The following is a 21,482-nucleotide window of genomic DNA, read 5'->3' as shown; positions in this document are numbered from 1 at the left end:
CGTCCCTTTTTCAAGCTTGCTCGAATAAAACAAATTCCAATAAAAATAAAGTTGGAACTGGCACTGCTCCTCTTATTTGGGCGAAATGAAAGAGTAATCCATTTTGCACAGCACTTGCTCTCCGAAAAGTAAGCATCTTTATTTGTATCTTAAATTACTGATGGATCGAACAGTATTTTTCTCCCCAATAAACTTTTCATGATCCGTGTTGATTTTAAATAGGATCTTGCATATTCTCACGTTAAGTTATTACCGTAGGCATCTCACCCCACTCTTCAATGTAGAGTAAAAAAGTCAAAACGTGTACGATTATGCCATTTATACAGACTAAATTGCATCCGACATCACAAGAAGAAAAGTAAGAAGTATTATATTGGCATTTGGGTAGCCACAGAATAGGTTGCTAGCTAAAAGCAGTAGAATGTATGTGCACAAAAGCCATCCCGCATACCTACAAAACATATCCATCAAGTTCTGAAAATCATTTAAAGGCACAAGCATTAAAAATCTTGTTAAAGTTTTGTTTTAGGACTTAAAGCTGGGGTGGGTTTAATGACATTTAGTGCAGAAGTTATGAATCTTAAAGTCCTGCACATTGAATGTTTAGAATTCAGAGACAGGTGCACTTTGCACAAACTAGCTTGTTCTGTGAAAATCTCCATAGTAATGGATTAAAGAGCTAAACCCTTTTGGCTCAAGTTTTTCCTGTTTCGTGAGTGAGATGTCATTATTCCTGGAAATGTCAGTTTTTTTGAATTACTTCTGGGAGATGGGAGGTGCTATAAACATCCAGGAGAGGTGGCAACCCTATTTGGCAGTGAAGCTAGATTAGGGCCCATGCTTTGAGTTTGCTGGCTTCACTGAGACTGTGCAAACTCGAATTTGCTGGAAAACTCTGAGGTTTACCAGTGAGTGCTGCAGGGGCTACAGTTGCTGCCATGTGCTTGGGCCGTTAGTATGCAGCACTTTTTTTTTTTTTTTTTTTAAACTATCGGCAAGAGTTTTGTCACTGTGCCTTCTAGAGCTATTCTCAGTTGTAAGCATATTTGTGTGCTTTTCTGTGATCTCGTATATCTGAAGTCTCAATGGGCTTATTCAAAGTTAAACACAGTCACAAAGCAAAGTCTTTCTCACAGGATCATCTTTAATACCACACACAAGTCTGTCCTTTTGTCATCTCATTGCTTAAAATTTTCACATTTTAACCTTCTTTCTCAAGCCAGGCGTGAATCGCCAAATTTACACATTTTAACCTTTATTTCTCAACACAGTTGTATGTGCTGCAAAAGTTTCACTAGACTCTTGATCCCTTGTTTAAAGTTAAGTACCTTTCCATTGTAACATTTGTCTGGGGGTTACACAATTCTCTAAATTTATATTTTAAGCACTAGGGGGGCGGGGGTCCTTCCTTAACTCAGCCTGTACAACAATATTATTGCTTTCCCCCTCTCCTGTATAGATAGCAGGTACCTACACAAATGAACATTCCCTTTCTATGGCTTCTGTCCCAGCTAAATTAAGCAGAATAAATTCCTTTGTAAAGTCCTCTTTATCAGAAGATGCAGCCTGAATGAAAATGTCGTACTCTTGCTCAGACACTCAAGTTCTCTGCAATATTACTGTCAAACATGAGTGCACTGTGTTTTCAAAATCCGTGTGCCATACCCACAAAGTATGTACAAACACTGAAAATATGGCCCTTGTAATTATGTACGAACAAACAGTTCTGTGAGCTTGTAATAACATTCAAATGTACAATAAACTCTTCAAAATACTGTAATTTGTGAAATATCCTCTGTAATGGCTGTAGTCTGCAAAACAACTTTACTGTAATTGCACAAACATGAAAAACACTTTATATACTTCTGATAACTATCTTTGATGCACTAAAAATATGTGGTTAGCAAAAATGCAGTTTCCTCTTTATTCATTTTATGCAACTTGTATGAAAAATACGTGGTTAGCAAAAATGCAGTTTCCTCTCCATTTTATGCAACTTATTTCAAACAGTTTTCCATAGTAATTCGATTATCAGTAGTTTTGGACTTTGCAGTTTATGCAAATATCATTTTAGAACATTCTGTATGCCTCGTTTCATATTTTGTGAATAAGAAATAGTGATGAGCAAGTTTTAATATCTGAAATTAATTTCTGACCTGTTTTGTGAAGTATGCATATTGTAGGGATGATTCACTCCTTTATAGTCCTCCAGTTTCAGTCCGGTGCCCCTCAAACTGCGGAATTTGGATTTCATCCTGGCCTCAAGTCTTTTTAGACATGCTGCGTCTGACACCATGTCGCTTGTCCCCCTCTTAACAGATGACAAGCAGGCAGGGTATTTCATTTTAGATGCTTTAATACATAAACACATCAGAATGGATAGCAACATCAGAAAATAGAAACGAACTGGTTAACAAACGGACCTTGCATATATGCTTACATCGCAACAGCTTGCTACAAAATGTCAGTCAGACTTGCACATGCTCAGTATTTATACACATGTGCAAAACCCTTGGATAGCTTCTTAAAGGTACATACACACTCCCCTACAAATTCCTTGTCTTTCTCCAAGTCTCAAGTGGATCAGCCTGTTTGTAAGGTTTTGTTGTCCAAGTGGTTGTCAGATTGTATTGATTTTGCATACAGTTTGAAGGGAAAGTCCTTGCATCACAAACCAGAAAGTCATTCTGCCAGAGCCATGGCTACTTAAACTGCCCCTTTTTCTCCTATAGAGCTTCGTTGGACGATTTATGTGCTGCTACTACTTGGGTTAGTCCCCATACCTTTGAGTTTCACGGCAAGCTAGACATTCAAATTCTAGCACTCCTTTGCTTTCAGTGTTATCCCTTAAAACCTCCTAGGATTTTACAGGGCTGGTATCTCTGTCCTATGTGTTGAAGCTAGATGGAAAAGACATCTGATATGAAAATTTTGTACTCTCCATAACACTAGATCTGCATTCTTTCTCAGTCTAGTTTAACTTGCCTGCCTTCCCTCCTGCCCCAGCCTTTGTGTGGCATGCTCCTTGTCATTTGAGAGTCAGGGAGGTTGCTTTACCTTGTTTGTGGGTATTTTGTTTTTTCTTTTAGGCTGGTGTTTTTTCAGGTGAGGCATTGGGCAAATACTGAGGTTCTCTGGGTGAGTGAGGCATTGTGGGTAAAGGACGCAGGACTCTTGTCAGCTAAAGTCTTGGAGAATTGGCTTGTCTCTCTTCAGAGTCTGATCTGATAACCTACAGGTTGAACCAGAGAGAAAATCGATCTAGTGTTATGTTGAATACATAACTTCCATTTATCTGATATGTATCTTTCTCATACCATGAGTACCCTTAGCATGGTTTCTCCCCTTAATTTGCCCATTTATCTTAATTCTATTTACTGTAACTGCATCTGAACATACAGCTTTCCTGAATTTGTTTTCCTTAGTGCCCTTTGTAAATGCAGTGGCAAGGTATTTATATTTTCTTGAAGGCTGTGCATGGGACAGTACAGCTTCCTTGGGATTTTTTTTTCACTCATGAGCTTCTTGAAGTACTACTTCCATCTGCCTTTGGTTTCATCTGGACTGATGAGCAGATTGTTGCTGTCCTTCACTAAAGAATGTTTTCAGATTTGCCTTTTTCTGCCATTGCTTTGCAACCTGATGCAGCTTTCTGCCATCTGCTGAACCAGTTTTCAAATGCTGGTAGTTTTTTCTGTGTTGCTTTGCTCTTTGCTTTTTACTGCTCTCAGCCTTTGTAAGCCAGCCGGTACTCCTTTTTGTCTGGTTTATCTCCCACTTTTAACTGCATGCCTTCCTTTTGGTAACACCCTGTACTTCTGACCAGCTTTCCTTGTGCATCTTATTGTCATACCTGGCTCTGCATCATTTCTCTAGTCCTCGCATGTTTTTTTTTTTTCTCCTAGGTATTCTTCAGCTGAACCTATTTTCTCCATGCTGTGGTACTGCAACACTGAACTCCTGTGCTTTCACTACAGTCAACTTGCAGGGCTTCGACCTTTTTTCTCTAACCTGAGCCTTCTCTGACCACTGCTTACAGCCAGTAATGGCCATCGGTAGTTTATGGTGGGGGCCAAATGTTTTGCTGTGGATGTTAGCATTTTTTTTCCGTGCCCTTTTCTGAGCAGGATGACATCTACCAGAGTTGTTTGCTGACTACTCTTGAAAGTGATTGTGAGTCTCCCCTTGCAATCTATGTGCTAGCCACACTTTGCCAGATAGAATGACTATTGCAGAATTCTTTTATTCTTTTTGCTTCACTTACATGGACCCAGGTAGTTTATCCTGTTCCTTTTCTTGATACTGAGCATTCAGTTAATATGCACTCATGTTTGTCCCACTTAATCTAGGAGTTACTGTGACTGCTGTCTGAATGCCCCCCCCCCCCCCCCCCCATTGAGTGGCTTACTGTGAGGCATAGAGCCGTTTTTGGTGTAAAGTTTCGGAAGTCTGATTACCATGAGTCTGACATTATTCGGTGTCTTCAGGAGACTCGCCACACTTCCACACCATTTCTGAGCTGTCCAGGGTAATGGACAATATCTCAAGCTAAACAAATTTGCTACGCTGTTTTCCACCTTGGCCTTCAGGTACAGCATATCAGTTACCTTTCCTATGATCGTGTCTTCTACTGTCCGAGTGGCATCCTGTCAGTGACCCTATTTTCTGTATGTCACTCCTTTCATTTTGGAGAAGTTGGTTTGGTTTTGCTTCCATCTTTCAATTGATGCTATCCCAGGTAACCCAGACAAAGGCAGTTGAACATTGACTGCCAGTAGCTTATTCATCTTGGCCTGCTGGGTTTGACAGGCACACTCTATGAATAGGGGGTACATAAACCCTCTCCAACCATGAGTATGGGTCCTTGGCATAGGTAGAGTCCTCAAGTGTGACTAGGCAAATAACCTGCTACTTTTGGTAACCTTTACTGATGCGGCTGAATTAGCTAGAGCCAATTTTTACACCACTGAATGATTAGCCAGTATGTAGAGTACAGTCTGTGGTCAATTTCTGCCCATGTTTAGGATATGGTGCACCACAGTTGATGGCACATATTTCCCCCAATAGGCACAGCCCCAGTTCCAGCTGAAGAAAACCAACCCCCAAAGCATGATACTGCCACCACCATGCTTCACCATGGGGATGGTGTTCTTTTAGTGATGCAAAATTTTTATTTTATTTTTTTGTTTTGTTTTTTTGCACCAAACGTACCTTTTAGAATTGTGGCCAAAAAGTTCAACCTTGGTCTCATTAGATCATAACATATTTTCCCACATGCTTTTGGGAGACTTTATATATTGTTTTGCAAATTTTAGCCAGGCCTGGATGTCTTCCTATATAAGAAAAGGCTTCTGTCTTGCAACCCTACCCCATAGCCCAAACATATGGAGAATATGGGAGATTATCACATGTAGTACACAACCAGTACTTGCCAGAAATTCCTGCAGCTTCTTCAGTGTTGCTGTAGCTCTCTTGGCTGCCTCCTTGACTGGTTTTCATCTTGTATTCATCAATTTTGGAGGGATGTCCAATTCTTTGCAATGTCACTGTTGTCCCATGTTTTCTCCACTTTTTGATGACTGTCTTCATTGTGTTCCATGGTGTAGACAATGCTGTGGAAATTTTTCTTGTACCCTTCTCCTGACTGATGCCTTTCCACAATGAGATCCTTTTTGATGCTTTGTAAGCTTTCTGCGAATCATGGCTTTTGCTGTAGTAGGCAACTGAGTAAATGTTAGGAAAATCCTACTAGGATAGCAGAACTTTTATTTGGGGTTAATCAGAGTCTCTAATTTATGGCATGTGTACCCAAGAAGACTGAATGCTATAATTAAATCAAAAAGTGCTTCAACAAAGTGTTTAAGGGTGTGCATATGTATGCAACCAGCTCATTGTAGGTTTTTTTTATTTTTTATATTCTTTCCCCTAGCAGATTTGTTTGTTTTTCAATTGAATTGTACAGGTTATAGGTCACATTAAAGGTGGGGAAAAGGTTTGAAATGATTTTATTGTGGTCTCACTTTTTTTTTTTTATACATCACAAACACCTGGCATTTTAACAGGGGTGTGTAAACATTTTATATCCACTGTACATGTTCAACGCGCACTGTTTTTTGGCGACCAGTTCTCTATCTTTCCCAGTTAAACATCGTTTCAAGATCCCTTCCTTTCAAATGCTGCCTCTTCAGCCTGTTCCCCCCTTCTTCTATCCCAGGTCTTTCTGGATCTCAAGCATGCCTACCTTTATAATCCTAAACCTCTACTTTTAGGAAGTTTTCATTTCTGTTTATTCCTTGCATTTTCAGTTGTCTGCTTTGCCCTTCAGGATCTACAGTTTACTATTTCCTTGATAGTCTGGGATTCTCCATAAACTTGCAAAAATCAGCTCTGATGCCATCCCACGTCATTTTCCTTGGTTGCAGGCTTTAGCCCATCCCCATGCTGGCATATCTACCTGCCCCTAGACACTGTCTCACTGCCTTTTTCCTCTCCTTCTGGCTTCCGTTATGGCTATGGACTTTCCAGGGGTCCTGTTTCTTGGCTTCCACCATTCCCAGGCTCCCTCTGGCCAGGCTACATATGAGAAAGCTACAGTGGTACTTCAAGTCAGTGTGGCTTCTACATTGCCACCCTCCTGGACTTCGCAGTGCCCTTCCTTCCCTTTCTCGAGCTTGAGTTTCAGTAGTAGATTCATCAGGTTTCACTGAACCTGTGGCTTCCTTTTCAGCTTTCAATCCAGACCTAAGAGCGCTTACAGACGCCTCAGACAGGGGATGGGAGGTTTCCTTTAGCTCAGGGTTTTCATTAATTCCTTTCATGCATCACTGTACCACAGTGATGTAAGTCAGAAAGTCAGTTGTCCAAATGGAAAATATTTTCTGTCTGGTGCCCCTGTCTATGGAGTTTCCTGTCATTCATTCATTCATTCATTCATTCATTCATTCATTCTTGTGTGATCTGCTTCCTACTGGGTTAGCATTTTCTTTAGTTAAAGCGTACCTGTCAGCAATTTCTGCTTGTCTGCCTTCTACTGCACCTCTGGCCTCTAGATTTGAGGTTAAGCAATTTTTTTAAAGGCATCCTTCATGTCAGTCCTCCCAGGAAGCTTATTCTGCTTTCCTGGGACCCGAGTTTTGTACTTTGAAAAATTGACTCTGGCTCCTCTTGAGCCTCTCTCTCAGGTTCCTTGCAATATTGTAGTTTGAAGACTGTTCTTTTGGCTTTCACATCTGCCCAGGAGAGTGTCTGAACTTCAGGTTCTTGTGGCTGTTCTCCTTTCTCTGTTTTCTACAGAGACAAGGTGTCTCTTGTACTAATCCTTATTTTATGTCCAAGGTAGTGAATGGGTTGTCCTATAAATCAGTCTATTCATCTGCTTTCCTTTTTCCTTCTCCGCAGTCTGCCATTGAGAAGGTTCTTAACACCTTGTGTTTGCATAGAGCTCCGATATTTGGATAAAAGTAAAGTTGTTTGTAAATATGCACAGCTTTTTGTTCCCTTTCATCCCAGTTCTTTGGATTTGGCTGTTTCTAAGCGAGCTATTTCTTCCCAGATTTCCAAGGCAATTTCTTTTTCTCTTCATGGCAGATACTTTCCTCCATAAAGGCTCATTCTGCCAGGCCTGTTGCCTCTGGTGCTTTTCAAAGGGTTGGCTACCACTTCCATCCTTGACACTGCTACTTTTTTTCTCTGTTTATACATTCACTAACCATTACAAGTTGGATGTTACTGCCAGGGCTGTTCTGCATGGGTTTCTGAAGGGCTCTTTGTTCTCCTCCCAGGTTTCCTCATGAGCGTTTGAGCTCTCTTTTTAGGTTATGAATACTGCAGCACTGATGTGGAAGGGATATAGTACAGTTGTGTAAAATCTTTCTGTAACAGTATATGCCCTTCTCTTCTATGTTTTATTCATTCTCTCCTTCCTGCAACCTTTGCTCTGGCCTGTTTGTTCTTGTCCTCCCGGCAGAGGGGCTCTTCTTTTTCTTTCTAGATGCATATATTTCCCTTTGTCCCTAGGGACATTCTGTTCCTCCTGAGATTTTTATCCGTTCTGAGTGTGTGCATTCGTACATCACGTTTATGCCCTGTGCCTTGCGTGGGTAGCATGTACAGCACCTATATGTACTAAAGGCTTTGGTGTACTGGACAGATGTTGGGCTAGTCTTAGCAAGACATCCCTTAGGTTGTGGGTACGGCAGCAGTGAACAGCAGGCCATATGCTGTTATGGTAAGATTTTAAATGGCTGTACTTAATTATTTGATACGGATTCTCTGGCTTGCGCAATGTGATGCATCTGGAAAAATGTGTCAAGCCTCTTTCCTTCCCTAGAAGTGTTGGTCAGCTCTTCTAATTTTTGGATGCATCCATTTTTAGCCAGTTTGGGTTTACAATATGTGGCGCTTGGTTTCTGCCATGCCTGTTTCTTTCCCTTTTCTTTTATGCAAGTAGTTTTCATTTGTATATTTTTTTTAAGATAATAATGTTTAGATCTGAGCTTTCTGTGCTGCTGTGGTGTTACAAATGGTTGCTGTTAGCTCAAAATTCTGAAGTCTTATCTTTTGAATGAATTGCTTAGTTCAGGCCCACTTACATTTAGTCAGATTTCTGTTGTGCTTTATTAGCCCAGTTGTAGCAGATTCCTTGCTTTTTAACTTGTGTAGCTTTGGCTTAATGCTTTTGGAAAATAGTCTGCATTGCTTCTCCAATTTCTCTCTGCATTTCCTGGCAACATATTTATACATTTACTAACACTATTCATCTCAAATGCACTGTAAGGTGGAGGAACTTTGTGTGCGTGTACTCTGCTACAGTCTTCCTTTTATTTTCTCAGCTAGTGTAGTGTGCTTCCACACACTCAATTTCACTATTTGCTATCCAGATAAGCTGTCCTGGCTGTGCCAAGTTGTTGTTGCACAGGTGCAGTTGTTATGCTTGGACAAGATGCAAGCATACATCCATCTCCATTTTGGGATGTTTTTCTTTTAATTAATGGTATTGGCTAATTGTACATCTGAAATCTGGAGGACTGTCTCGTCTTTCTCCTCAGGGGAATGAAAAAGACAAAGGTGTCTGCTCGTTCAGCTGTGTATTTTTCCCCATTGCATCCTCTTTTGTTTATAGCAGGTGACCCTTGATAGAAGCTTTTGAATAAAGTAATTGCGGTTAAGTTGAATATGTGCAATATCTTTTACTGATGTTTTGACAGTATGAGGTATTGCCAGCTATACCAGGAGAAGTAGGGCAATGGATGTGTAACGTATGCCAGCATAGCTAGCTGGAATTTTGTAAAGAATTGTCATTTCTATTTCAGACTGATTTTGTACAGGTGCTTGTGTTGAAAATGTGTTTGTAAAGTTGCTTGTGTTAAATGTACCAACAGAATACATTGTAACAGATTATACTGGAAGAGAATAGGTTGATCTCAGTCCAGCTAATTTTGGGAAATAGTTTGAAATTAAATTACTTGGTAATAAACCATCTCGCAGTTCACCATGCAGTCAGACTGTCTGTACTAGGAAGCCTTCTGTATTGTCTTTAGCAGTGAATTAATTGCTACTCTGGAACGGTGGAAGTTTGAAATTTTGTTTTATGATTTCCAGAAGCTGCAACAGATCTTAGCAAAGCTTTGTGTGTATTGACATTTTGTATGCTAGGTTCTGGTTCATTTGATAGTAAAGTGGGTGATATGGGAACCAGAAGTCAGATGACCAGATGTGTGTGATGTCCTGTCCAGGACTAAAATGATGTTTTAATTCCAGATGAGTCAGAAATCTCAAGTCTGTTTTTGTAACTTTACATAGACTGATCACTCAACTACTTCATCTTGCTTTGCTTTAGTAAGTAACTAGGAAATAGTAATTCTTTGGATCAGTCAGGAAAATATAGTGAGAATAGTTGTACTATTTTTTTTCTGTATGTCTGAATCTATTGGTTTATTTTTAATTCCATTGATTGAAACTGTTTGTTGTAGATATTCAGTATTTTCATGTTTTTTTATTAAATATAATTAAACATTTCATTGTGGCTAGTCCTTTAGAGAATATTTTAACCTTTTGTAGTATTGTTTGGTAACACTGTGGCCATTCCTAAGAGCCTTGCCACATTGGTCAAACACTACCATTTGTATTGATATTAATTTCACTCAGTATAATCGGGTACCCTTGTTAGACCCTAAAAGTAGCTGGCTTTGGAGCGTCTGGTGGCAGTAACTTAACTTTTATAGTTTAGGCAGAGGGACATGGCTAGTAAATCTGGGGAATAGCTAGTAAATATCGGCCTTTTTCATGTGTGGTTCAGGTAGGTGTGTGTGTGTGTGTGTGTGTGTGTGTGTGTGTGTGTGTACACAAATTAAATCAGTGTGTGTACGTCAGCTACTTGGAGCAGGGACACAGAGCACTGGTCTTAGAAGAGGGTGTTGGAGGACTTGGCTTGGACAGTCTACTGAGGTCAAAACTCTACAGCTGTGCCAGTTGGGAGTCTTATTGGGGTTGCCTGGAGAGAGAGAGAGAGGGAAACCCAGACCCTGGACTGAGTGCTCCATGTGTGCTGTTAAGAGAAATTGTGTTTTGATGCAGAGCTGTATCTGGAATTACTGTGTGTACCTATTTTTGTTCCATGTTAATGTCCCTCACTGGTGTCAGTGGTGAGGATTCATACTCCTTGATTACTGGCCCAGAGGGGGACATCACAGGCTATGAAAATTCAGCAGTATAAACTGAGTATTTATTTGCATTGCTTACAGATTTTTTTGGTTTCAAAATGTTTAAACCCTAGAGCACGTTCAGTTTATAGGTTCACAGTTAAGTACTAAGCTAGCTTCCCTTGCGGGCCATTCTAAGCCTAGCCAGTTTCCCTATTTATGCTCAAAGTAACCTATCCCATTTGGTTATATTGGCCTTGCCCCATCCCATGGTCAGTTTATATATTACCATACTAAGGAGAATAACTGATTTGTACCATAGATAATTTGAGGAGACCCTTGCATGGAAGAAAGTATTTAGGAGCTGTTTCTGCCCATTACTGGTATGGGGGGCAGTCCTGGGATAAATCTTCTGTTTCCCATTCATATATCTAAGTTATGCTTGAAGATGGACTTTGTATTATGTGGGTGGGGAGTCTGTTCAGAGCAGCAGTATTCTCTGAGATACACCTGTCCCTCCAAACCATTCTGTTGGTGTTGCAGAAGTGGTTTTGATCTTTAAAGTATTTCTGATGCCATTTGACTTGCTGATGTGCAGTAAATCCATTAGTAAGGGTCTGAGAATGCCTTGTATGCCATGCACTGGTCACCTCTTAACGGTCTATAGGATGCCAAGTATGGTAACAGGACTTTCAGTCCATGCAGGACATGTTGTTAAGACCTTGCATCCTTTTGGCAAGATATCTCTGGGCATTGCTGTTGTTGCATGTGTCTGTACAGGTAAGTGCCAAAGGAGGCATTATTTTTGATTGGCCTAATGAGGGTGGCGTACAGGGGGGCAGTAACATCCCAAGATCTAGACAGTCTTGTTATAAGCTGTACAATATAGGACATTGACACCAGTAGATACATGTCCAAAGTTAGGTCACCGTCCACATACGTTTCTAAATCCCGAACAACTGTCAGCTCTCAGGGATGTATTTTCAATGTGGTAGTTGCATGGGGTAGGTGACTTTCCAAATGATACAGTAATGCATTTTTGGCATTTAGCTTGTTAATGATTTTTGGTACCAGTTATTTGGGACAAACCTTCCTGCAGAACGGTTGTCATTTGGGAATTCAGTGACTGCTCCTTAGCTTGCAGTCATTTGCAAAATTAGTCGGCCATAGCCATTTGGTGTTGGCTTTTACTTTGGTAAAGTAGATGCCAAACAGGAGATGTCCCAGCACAGAATCCTGGGGTGTTCACTGGTGACTGGCATCTCTCTGTGGAGGTAACTCCCCGTATTTTGATTATCTACTGCCTTTCCGTGAGCCAGAGGCAGTCTAGCATTTTTTTTCTTCAGAACTCCTTTCATCATTTAATTTGCTCAGACCAAATGACCTATTCAAAGAGAAGTAGTAAAATGTGTTTGAAGTTGCTTTTGTGGTGTACATATGTTCAAGAGTATAAGTGAAAAGCTGTTAAGTTTGCATGTCTGTCCCAGTATGGTATGGAAGCTGCTCTACTTCTGAGCGCAAATCCCTCCAGAGAGTGGTAGACAGCCAAGAGGATCAAGACCACCTTACCACTTATCCACAACTTGTACTTGTACTTGTCCAGATGTCTCAGCAGGGCCAGAGGAATAATTAGACTGCACTCTCCCTGCTTGCAGACTGTTCTTGCATCTGTCATATATGTAAAGTGCTTCTGAAGCATATGTTGCAGAACTACGAGATTCAGGAACAGCTTCTTCCCTAATGTCATCAGGCTGCTGAACTCTACTAACCACTACAGTCCATGATGGCCACCTGGGTCAGCAGAAACTGCCTCAAATTATGCAATTAACCTGATTTACCAGTCTCCTGTAATACTTAGTACAATATTCACCATGACTGTAACTTATAGGCCATCTAGGGCAGTAGCAATGCAGTAAAATCTCTTCTTTCAGTGCAGTACATGTTGCAAATTTGTAAATTAACCATAGTGCAATACTGTAATGTCCATAGTGCAATACTCAAATGTCTTTGTTAAAGGAGCAATGTAATGTCTTAACCCATGCAAGTAAGTGTTCACTTCGAAAAGTGGTAAAATGCATTTCTAATTATGTGCAATATTAGTCTGTGTACCTGCATGTCCGTGATGTAATAGCTAGGTGTTATATGTGTAAATGTCTGTGAAAATAGTCTGCATGTTTGCATATTGAGTCCAGAGACACGGAATTTCATTCAGTTTTTGCACTTATGTGATTTCTGAATGACAAAGTTTATTTTGACAGTAGTGAGAAGCCTGCACAACAAATCTTACCATATAGCTTGGGGATGCTGATGGTGTTTTGGTGCGTGTTCATTTTGAATGCACCATTTCAGTGGAGGTGTCATGTTCTGATGTATGAAGCTAGCACTGATATGATGCAGCTGTAATTCTTCTGGAATATTGTTTCCCTGTCTAAAGTGATGCCATGTGTTAGAATTTTGCTGTCCTGTCTGGCCAGCTAGCAACAAATATAAAATTGCAGTAACTTTGAGCATGATTTTTGTTTCTCCATCAGGTTTGTGTCCATCCTTGCAGAAAAAAGCAGGGGAAAAAATTGTGGGATACAAATTGCTTTGAGGAGATCGCACAGTGCTTTGATTAAACTGTTCTATATACAGTGATGCAGCCACTTTTTGATATGAAGTTTCAGACTCCTTGTAAACTTGTTACTTAATCATGTTTTGTACTTTGTCCTATAGATCAGACTCGCTGTAATGTGTGGATACTTGATGGGGACCTGTACCATAAGGGCCTCCTGAAGTTTGCAGTTTCAGCCGATTCTCTCAAGGAAACCATAGCTATCTTTGTAGCAGATATGTCTAGACCTTGGACAATCATGGAGTCTCTTCAGAAATGGGCTAGTGTGTTGCGTGAACATGTCGACAAACTAAAAGTACAGCCAGAGGAGATGAGGGAGATGGAACAGAAATGTAAGTGAAACAAACAGCTGTGACATCATGGTGCGCGGTTTTTCCACCTTTATGGAAGGAGGACTAAGGCAACTGTAATAAAAAGGCTAGCAGGACTTGTAGAAACCTTTCTAATTTTAATACATAGTCAATATTGGCAGCATACTGCGGTGGTGGTGCTGCAGTAGCGTTGTCGCCTTATAGTTAGACGTTGTCCTTCGATTCTCAGAGCGTCTTCTGTGTGGTGACATGCTTGAATGGGCGTTCCTTCGTTGAAGGTTGTGCGTTAGGTCCGGCAAGCCAGCACGTAAAAATCTACTGCCAATCATTAGCGTACCAGAGTTCCGCTGTGGCGACCCCTAACTGGGAAAAGCCAAAAGACACAAACAAGTCAATATTGACAGCAGAAAAGGGTCAGGAGCAACTTAACTTGTATATAGCAGCAGCTGTTGCAGCAAAATAAAAGCAGTATGGTGGATTCTGCATAGCTGGAAAGTTGTCATCTCTCTGAAAATTGCTGATGATGTGGTGTTTTAGGAATTCAGAAGTTGTGTGTTATATCACTTGTATTTGCTTTTGTTGACTGTCTCTTGTATCTTTTGTTTCCAGGGAAGACCTGAGGTACTATTTATAAAGAATAGGGAAAATTTGCCAAGGCACTGGGGAAATTCCCCATCCTTTTGCAGTAAGTGCCATGATGTCTTTTACTTCCACCTGAACTACAACCAGCTGGGATAGATGGGGCCACAGGTTAACATCTCATCCAAAGGATGGAAACGTTGTGTTTTGTCTGTATTAATTCCTAGGGGGGATGGTCAAAGTAATTGATGTGCAATTTACACACACGACTTTGGAATTGCCATTTTTTTAGTGGAATAATAAATATTATTTCTGCATTCATATTCAAAATGAGCATGCAGGTTGGACAGTCCAACCAGTGTGCTTGTTGTAAATTGAGCATATACTAATAGAAAGTTCAGCTGCTGAAGTACTGTTGTGACCAGACTTTCTGTTGGTATATGCTGAGGGTCATAGCAAAATACAAGAAACATCAGTTATGTTCTGCAAAACTAAACAATCAAAAGCTTACCTGATTTTACTTGTCTCTCTGCCTTGTCCCTCGGAAAATCTCTGCAGTTGAAAAAAACAAAATTACAAAAAACAGCAATGGGGATTCTCCTTCGTTGCTTCTCCTGCACTGTACTGAGCAAGCTGGGGAACATAAGTCCCTTATGCATGTGCAGTAATCAGTATACAGGAAAAATGTGGAGGAACACTACAGTGTCATTAAGAAATAAATTGCTTGCCTTTCTTAAATGTTTTTTTTATAAAATTGTTGTATAACAGCTATAATCCGTGACTGGGTGTAGGTATATCAGGATTTACCCACACCTAGTTGTGGATTATTAGCCCAGCTAATCTGTATGGCAAGCATAAATATTGATTACTTAATGATTTAAGACTGCTGAACAACGTTTTTGCAAGCAGTAGGTTGGGTATCACATTCTAGTAAATTATGTGTGCAGTACCCCACAATTGATAAACCGGTAAAAGAAGAAAACAGGAAAATGTACCCTGTTCCAGTCTAGGTGTAGAATCTTTCTGCATCCAGAACTAGCATAGTGTGAAGCAGGATGTGGCTGGGTGGATGATTTGACTTTGGTGTCCGTACTGGTGCTGCTCTGTCAGCATCAATGCCTTTACTAAAGGCTTTACTGCTGCCTCTAAAGTAAATGGTAGTGCCTTCAGTACTGAAGATGGCTCAACAACCTGGGTAAAAAGTTGGAACTGGTTTCATTTGCTTACTAGCACAACTGAATTTTTCTTTTGGAAACAAATTTCTAGCTATGAGCCAGGTGTTTGTCCAGCAGCATACTTCAGAAAGGCTTTATAGCTCGGGGAGTAAAAGAGAACAGACCAGCTTCTCAGAGGTCTAAAACATTAGACAAAAGGCTGCTCCTGTGAATGTTGTTTTCAAAACAGAAATGTAATTGCTCATCTTATTGCATGGTGAGACGGCTACAGCAAATGATCAAGTTAAGGGTATTATTCTTGTACGTAAAATCTGCACAAGGAAATAACCATATACTGGAAATGTAATATACATACTGAATGGTCCTGTCGCATGAAAAAATGTCCGTGATCTTTGTGACATTGACACACTTCAGTATTGTATTGTCAAAGTCTTTAATACTTTTAAGTTAGGAATGTGTGTCTGTTGTGAATCATGAGAGAACTAAGCATCTGTTGAATGCTACTTAATACTACTTTCATGAGATCCTTTAGACTTGTTTAGAAGTAGTAGTATGTTGTTGCTGTAGTAGTCTGCTAGACTTGAAAGTAAATTGCAACTGCAGAATTATGCACTTAATCTTGTATATGCATTGTGAAAGCTTTGTTTTTGTAGTGTTAGAGTAATTTTTGGGTCCTACATTTTGTAGGACTGTGGTTTTATTACTGTGCATTTGGTTCTTGACACACACACACACACACACACACACACACACACACACACACACACACACACACACACACACACACACACACACACACACACACACACACACACACACACACACACACCAGGGTGTTAAGTCTTTAATATAGTGGTTGCATTTAGAAAAGTTGTAGCTGGCTTGTCTAATAGTTTTTCTTGATTTCTGCAGAAGATGCTGAGGCGTAGATTTTTCTTCATCTCCACATATTTGCTTGCTTTAAAAAAGGAGTGCTTTCTGAAAGCTTTGAAATGTTCAAAAATATGAAGTGTGGTCTGCTGCTGTTGATGTGGTGCTTGTTTAACCTGTTGAGACTTCGTTAAAATGGAGAGTGCTTTTAATATTGGTGATTCTTTGTATAACTATGTTATTGGATGGCAGTCTTAATTTGATGTTATAGGTGTAACGTTTTATAGCTGTGAAGTAAATATTTTGCTTTTATTGTAGGTGTATAATCTCACAGATATAGCAATGGATGCAATTTTATAATGGTTATTAGCTCTATTTATTACAGTTCTGTAGAGAAAAATGGCTCATCTGCCAAGACCTAGCCTCAAGTTGTGCAAGTGTAGGAACCATGGTGTTTGGAAGTCACAAAGAGAAAAAAAATTAAATGCATCCACTTGCTGTTCCTGGAGGTTTATTGTGTTCATAGTAACCTACTTCGCTTGGTTTGGGGTTGTGTTCCTTTGATCTGCTTTGAAGGATCTATCTGTGGAAGGTAGGGTTTCTCAAATGAAAATCAGAATAAAAATGCTCTTGATACTCAGTCCTTGTTTCAAACATTTTATTGACAGATGAGTACTGGTGCTCTTCTGAACACACCACAGGGGAGGTACATGTAAGAAAATGTGCAAGAGGAGGCACTAAGACTCCCTGCTGGAGTCCCTAACTGAGGACACTGACTTTGAGGGAGAGGGATCCCCAAGATCTCCACCTGGAGATGTCTCCGGTGACATTTTGGAAAGCAGAAAGGTGTATGGTCCTCCAAAACTCCCTTTTCTGAGGAGTCTCTATTTTGGAGGCTGTATTGGTGGGTACATCTACGTCCTGGGTTGACCCCACTGGTGGTATGGGCTCATTGACCTAGTCTGTCGCCAGGTGTGGAAGGAGCCTGACACTGTGTATCCCATTCCAAAGCGAGCTGATAAATATTTAAGCCCTCCTTCAGACAGACTTAATTGGAGCAAGGGCTTGCCTGTTGATGAGATTGTTCTGAGAGATTGGAGCACTACTGTTTATCCCTAGTGTCCCAGGCTTTGTACAGGTATGGAAAGTGCCTCTGCTACCTTTCAACTGAAAGCATTAAACTACCTGACACATTTCACAACACTAGAAAGAGACTTTGTAAAAGAGCTCACCAGCTCTTTCAGAGACCTTGTTGGAAGACTTAAAGAAGGTATCTCCCCAGTTGATCACTCTCTTCTATAGCCAATTCCTCAATGAGGTTAATCTTTAACGCTGCAGCGAGCACCTCTCTAGCAGCTGGTGCAGGCATAGCCATCCGAAGACATGTCTGGATGAAGCTGTGCAGGTTTGCGGAACCCTTTAAGGTGTCTCATCAACTTCCCCTTTGGTTCATCTTTTTTAGACCATCTGTTAAGGAGACACCTGCAATGAATAGGAAGGAAAGACCTGGTGTGCGGTAGCAATCAAATTTTCTAGCCCAGAGGTCTTTTTCAAGAAACCAGTGAGGCGCTGAGATTTTTTTGGGCCAAATTTTCTTAAGGTCTTTTCTAGGATCCTTAAGAGTCCTCATCCAGAAGCAGGGGAAGAGGATTTAATAACTGATTCCACCCAAGAGGAAAACAGGGATTGCAAAATTGGGGCTTCAGAGAACCTTTTTCTGATGAGCCCCATTAGTGCCCTTGAAGCATTGCCCAACTGCCTTCCTGTGGAGGCAGTCGGAGGCCATCTATCATTGCACCCAGATGCTTGGACAAATTTTAACAAATGATCCCTGGGTGCTAAAAATAATTTCCAGAGGTTATAGTCCCTTTTCCCTTCCACCTCCAAGTCCCAGGAGGAATCTCCCTGATGTGAATATATTTATTGGTGTAGATTGACGTAGGATTGGTTGAAGTTAAGGATTTCATTTATTTTTGTTTTCATTCCCAACTTTATATAGAATGAATGAATGTAAGGTAATAGTTTAAACAATGTTTCCTTAAAGGACCAACACTATTATCTAAACTATTACCTTATATTCATGCTATACAAAATAAAGTTGGGAATGAAAAAAAAAAAACTTAACCTATCCTACGCCTGTCTACACCAATAAATATATTCAATTTAATAATTTAGATAATAGTGTTGGCCTTTAAGGAAACTTTGTTTAATTGGACAAACCATGTGATTTAATTACAATAAGAAAAGTTGTTTGTTGTATTCACTACTCTGAATAAGCCCTGTATTTACTGGGCGAAAGCGCTTAGTTTTTTATGGTTTTATTTGGTTATTAAAGTGGCTTTTGTAGTGACACTGTGTCGTGGTTATTTTATTTTTTTGTTCAGGATGTTTGTTTTGGTTTTTTTTGATGCCCAAAAGATTTGAGGATCTGTAATGTATCACGGTGACTCTGGCAAAATCAAAACTAACCCCTGTGCAGAATTTGGAATTCAGAGGAACACATTTGAACACAATTTCTCAGATCGTGGCATTACCTCAACAAAGGGTAATATTTCTGAGACAACAGGTACAGGCTATTTTTGGTTTTTCCAGCTCCTCCTGCAGGACTGATTGTGAGAGCACTAGGATGTCCAAGGATGCATCTGCAGTCATAACATATGGGTTGTCCTGCCTCAGGCAGCCCTCGGTCGGCCCGATTCCAAAGTCTGGGTCTGGCCTCTGCTGATGTCGCACTTCACCCGACGTCATAGCTCCTGGGGTATAAAGGCGTCAGCCGACGCCATTTTCCTCAGTCTTTCTTGCCGTGCGGTGCCCGAAGCAGAAGCTGTTCGCAAGTGCCGGTCGGTCAGATCCAGAGATTTCAGCTACCGAAGACTTCTAAAAAGCTAAGTACCCCGTTGGGGACTCTTTCTTGCCTCAGCCGATGTCAGACAAAATAAATAATTGTTTAACTTGTGGGAAACAAATACCTCATAAGGATTTCCACTCTTATTGCCTTCCTTGCTTAGGCCCAGACCACGACGTATCGGCTTGTTTAGCCTGTGCCTCCTTCAACCGACAGACACTTAGACGTCGGTCGGAGTTTGCAGAAAAGTTTTTTGGTCCAGCCTTTGCATATAAAATGCCGGAGACTCCGACTACACATTTAGCTAAAAAGCGCAAGGAAAAGGACCGACATTCGCGGCCCGCGGTTTCGGCTGAAACCACGGTTAGGCCTACCGCAAGTGTCTCTGTTTCGGTCGAAACTGAGTCCTCGGTCCTCCCTTCGGCCGCTAGCATGCCTCCGACAACCGAGGCCTCAGAGGCTGAGTCTGCTACAGAAATTCCAACCGAAGAAGCAGGCACTCAAGAAATGTCCGACACCTTCCCGTTGGACATTTCTACTCCTGCACGTGGGGCAGCTAGACCCCCTGCTTCTATGTCTATTAAGGCCTTCTCCAGGGCTAAAGCAGCTAAACTTTCCAAGGCCTTACCTACAAAAGCTCCTCACAGACCTTCTTCAAGTTCTCAGATTCTCAGCCTTGCTGAGGACCTCATTTTTTTAATCAGGGGATCCCAAAATCACCCAGACAGGGCCTCACAACCCCCTCCTGAAAAATGGCCTAGAACTGAACCCCCTGAACCTGTTTCCTCTGACTACTCCTCGGATGGATCAGATTTACCTGACCATCAGGAAGGCCCATACTCAACTTATGAGGATTCGGATGCAGAAGACTCCATTCCCTCTGCCTCTCCCCCAGAGGAATTTTCATTTGGGGAAACACTTCATTCAATGAGGCAACATTTCCAATGGCAGGGTCAGGATTTTTCTGATTCTAGAAAAAGGTTAAGGACTTTTTTACATTTACCACAGCATAGGCCTTTAGCCATACCACCTGTACTATCAGTTGTTGATGATGCATACAATGATGCCTGTTCAGCCCCTGATTCTCTTGCACCGGCCCCTGCCAAACCTGACAAGATACTACAGGGTCCTGGATTCTCATTTCCACTTGTACAAGGCCCACGCTGCAGACCCAGAAACCATTTCTCAGGGCCCTAAGGGTGTTGCAGCTGCATCTGCCAAAAACCCCCTCCCCTCTGAAAGAGAATCTAGAGCATTAGAAATGATGGGGTAAAAAGGTGTATACATCTGCTACTCTTTCTGCCAGGGCATTAAACTGTCAATTTCACATGATACAGTACCAGGAATTTTTGTTAGATCAGCTGAATAAAAATTCTTCTTCTCCTGAACCTTTAGACCGTAAGTCCCTGCAGGAGTTGGTACACAATTCTCAGCAGGTCAGTAATCATTTTTTAAAATGTGGCTATGATGCACTGGAGGCTTCATTTAGGTCAGCTATGACTGGAGCAGTGATTTGAAGACATGCCTGGCTAAAAGAGCAATCCTTGCCAGACCATGTCAAGTCTAAGCTACTAGATGCTCCTATGGAAAAACGAAGTTTATTTGGCTCCCCTGCACAGGAGGTTCTAAAAGTGGAGGAAAAAGCAAAATCTGTGCAAACAGTCAAGGATTTTTTGCAGGTTCAACCTCCGAGGTTCAGTAGAAATTGGCCTTCAAAGAATTGGTCCTTTCCAAACACCTCCACTGCACAAAGAGGCAGAAATAGACGCCCAAGAGGCAGAGGTCAATCAAGGGGTGCCTACAGGGGCCGTCAGTGGCAACCTGACAACCAGAGGAGTACCTCTACAGCTGCGACTGCAACCACTTCCACTGGACAGACACAATGACTTGGCTCTGATTCCGCCTACCAGGGAACAATTGGAAGCACCCTTGGGCGGAAAATTAGCTTTATTTTCAAAAAACTGGCATTGCATTACAGGAGACAAATGGACTTTGCAAACAATAGACAAAGGTTACAGGTTTCATTTCCACACTTTACCAAAAAAGAAAGGAATGCCAAACCTTCCACCAAGCCAGAAGTCAGAGGCTCTAAAGCAAGTCATCAACTTACTACGGATGAGAGCAATAGAAAAGGTACCATCAAAGGAACAAGGCCAAGGATTTTACTCCAGACTATTCCTTGTACCAAGAAAAGAAACTCAATGGAGGCCTATTCTCTATTTGTCCGCACTGAACACATATCTCATTGTACTAAAATTCAAGATGCTGACCCTACAGCAACTTCTTCCCATGTTGGGCAAGGAGTCTTGGCTGGTGACTCTAGATCTCAAGGAGGCATACCTGCATGTCCCTATACGACCAGATTGCAGAAGACACACCAGATTTCTTGCAGGATCAGAGCATTATCAATTCTCAGCATTGCCCTTTGGCTTATCTACTGCGCCCAGA

General features: G+C 41.2%; 1 protein-coding gene across 1 annotated transcript in view; it reads left to right on the top strand.

Moving 5' to 3' along the window:
- The window catches only part of DYNC1LI2 (dynein cytoplasmic 1 light intermediate chain 2), a 720,614-nt gene that overhangs the window by 95,648 nt on the left and 603,484 nt on the right, over positions 1–21,482 (top strand). The window contains exon 4 of the mRNA XM_044081588.1: positions 13,356–13,586. Coding sequence (XP_043937523.1) covers positions 13,356–13,586 — 231 coding nt within the window. The remainder of the gene's footprint in view (positions 1–13,355; positions 13,587–21,482) is intronic.

This window comes from Protopterus annectens, chromosome 8.part1 (assembly GCF_019279795.1).
Source record: "Protopterus annectens isolate FY-2018-M chromosome 8.part1, PAN1.0, whole genome shotgun sequence".
Lineage (NCBI taxonomy): Eukaryota > Metazoa > Chordata > Ceratodontiformes > Protopteridae > Protopterus > Protopterus annectens.
This window is presented reverse-complemented; position numbering and strand designations above follow the sequence as displayed.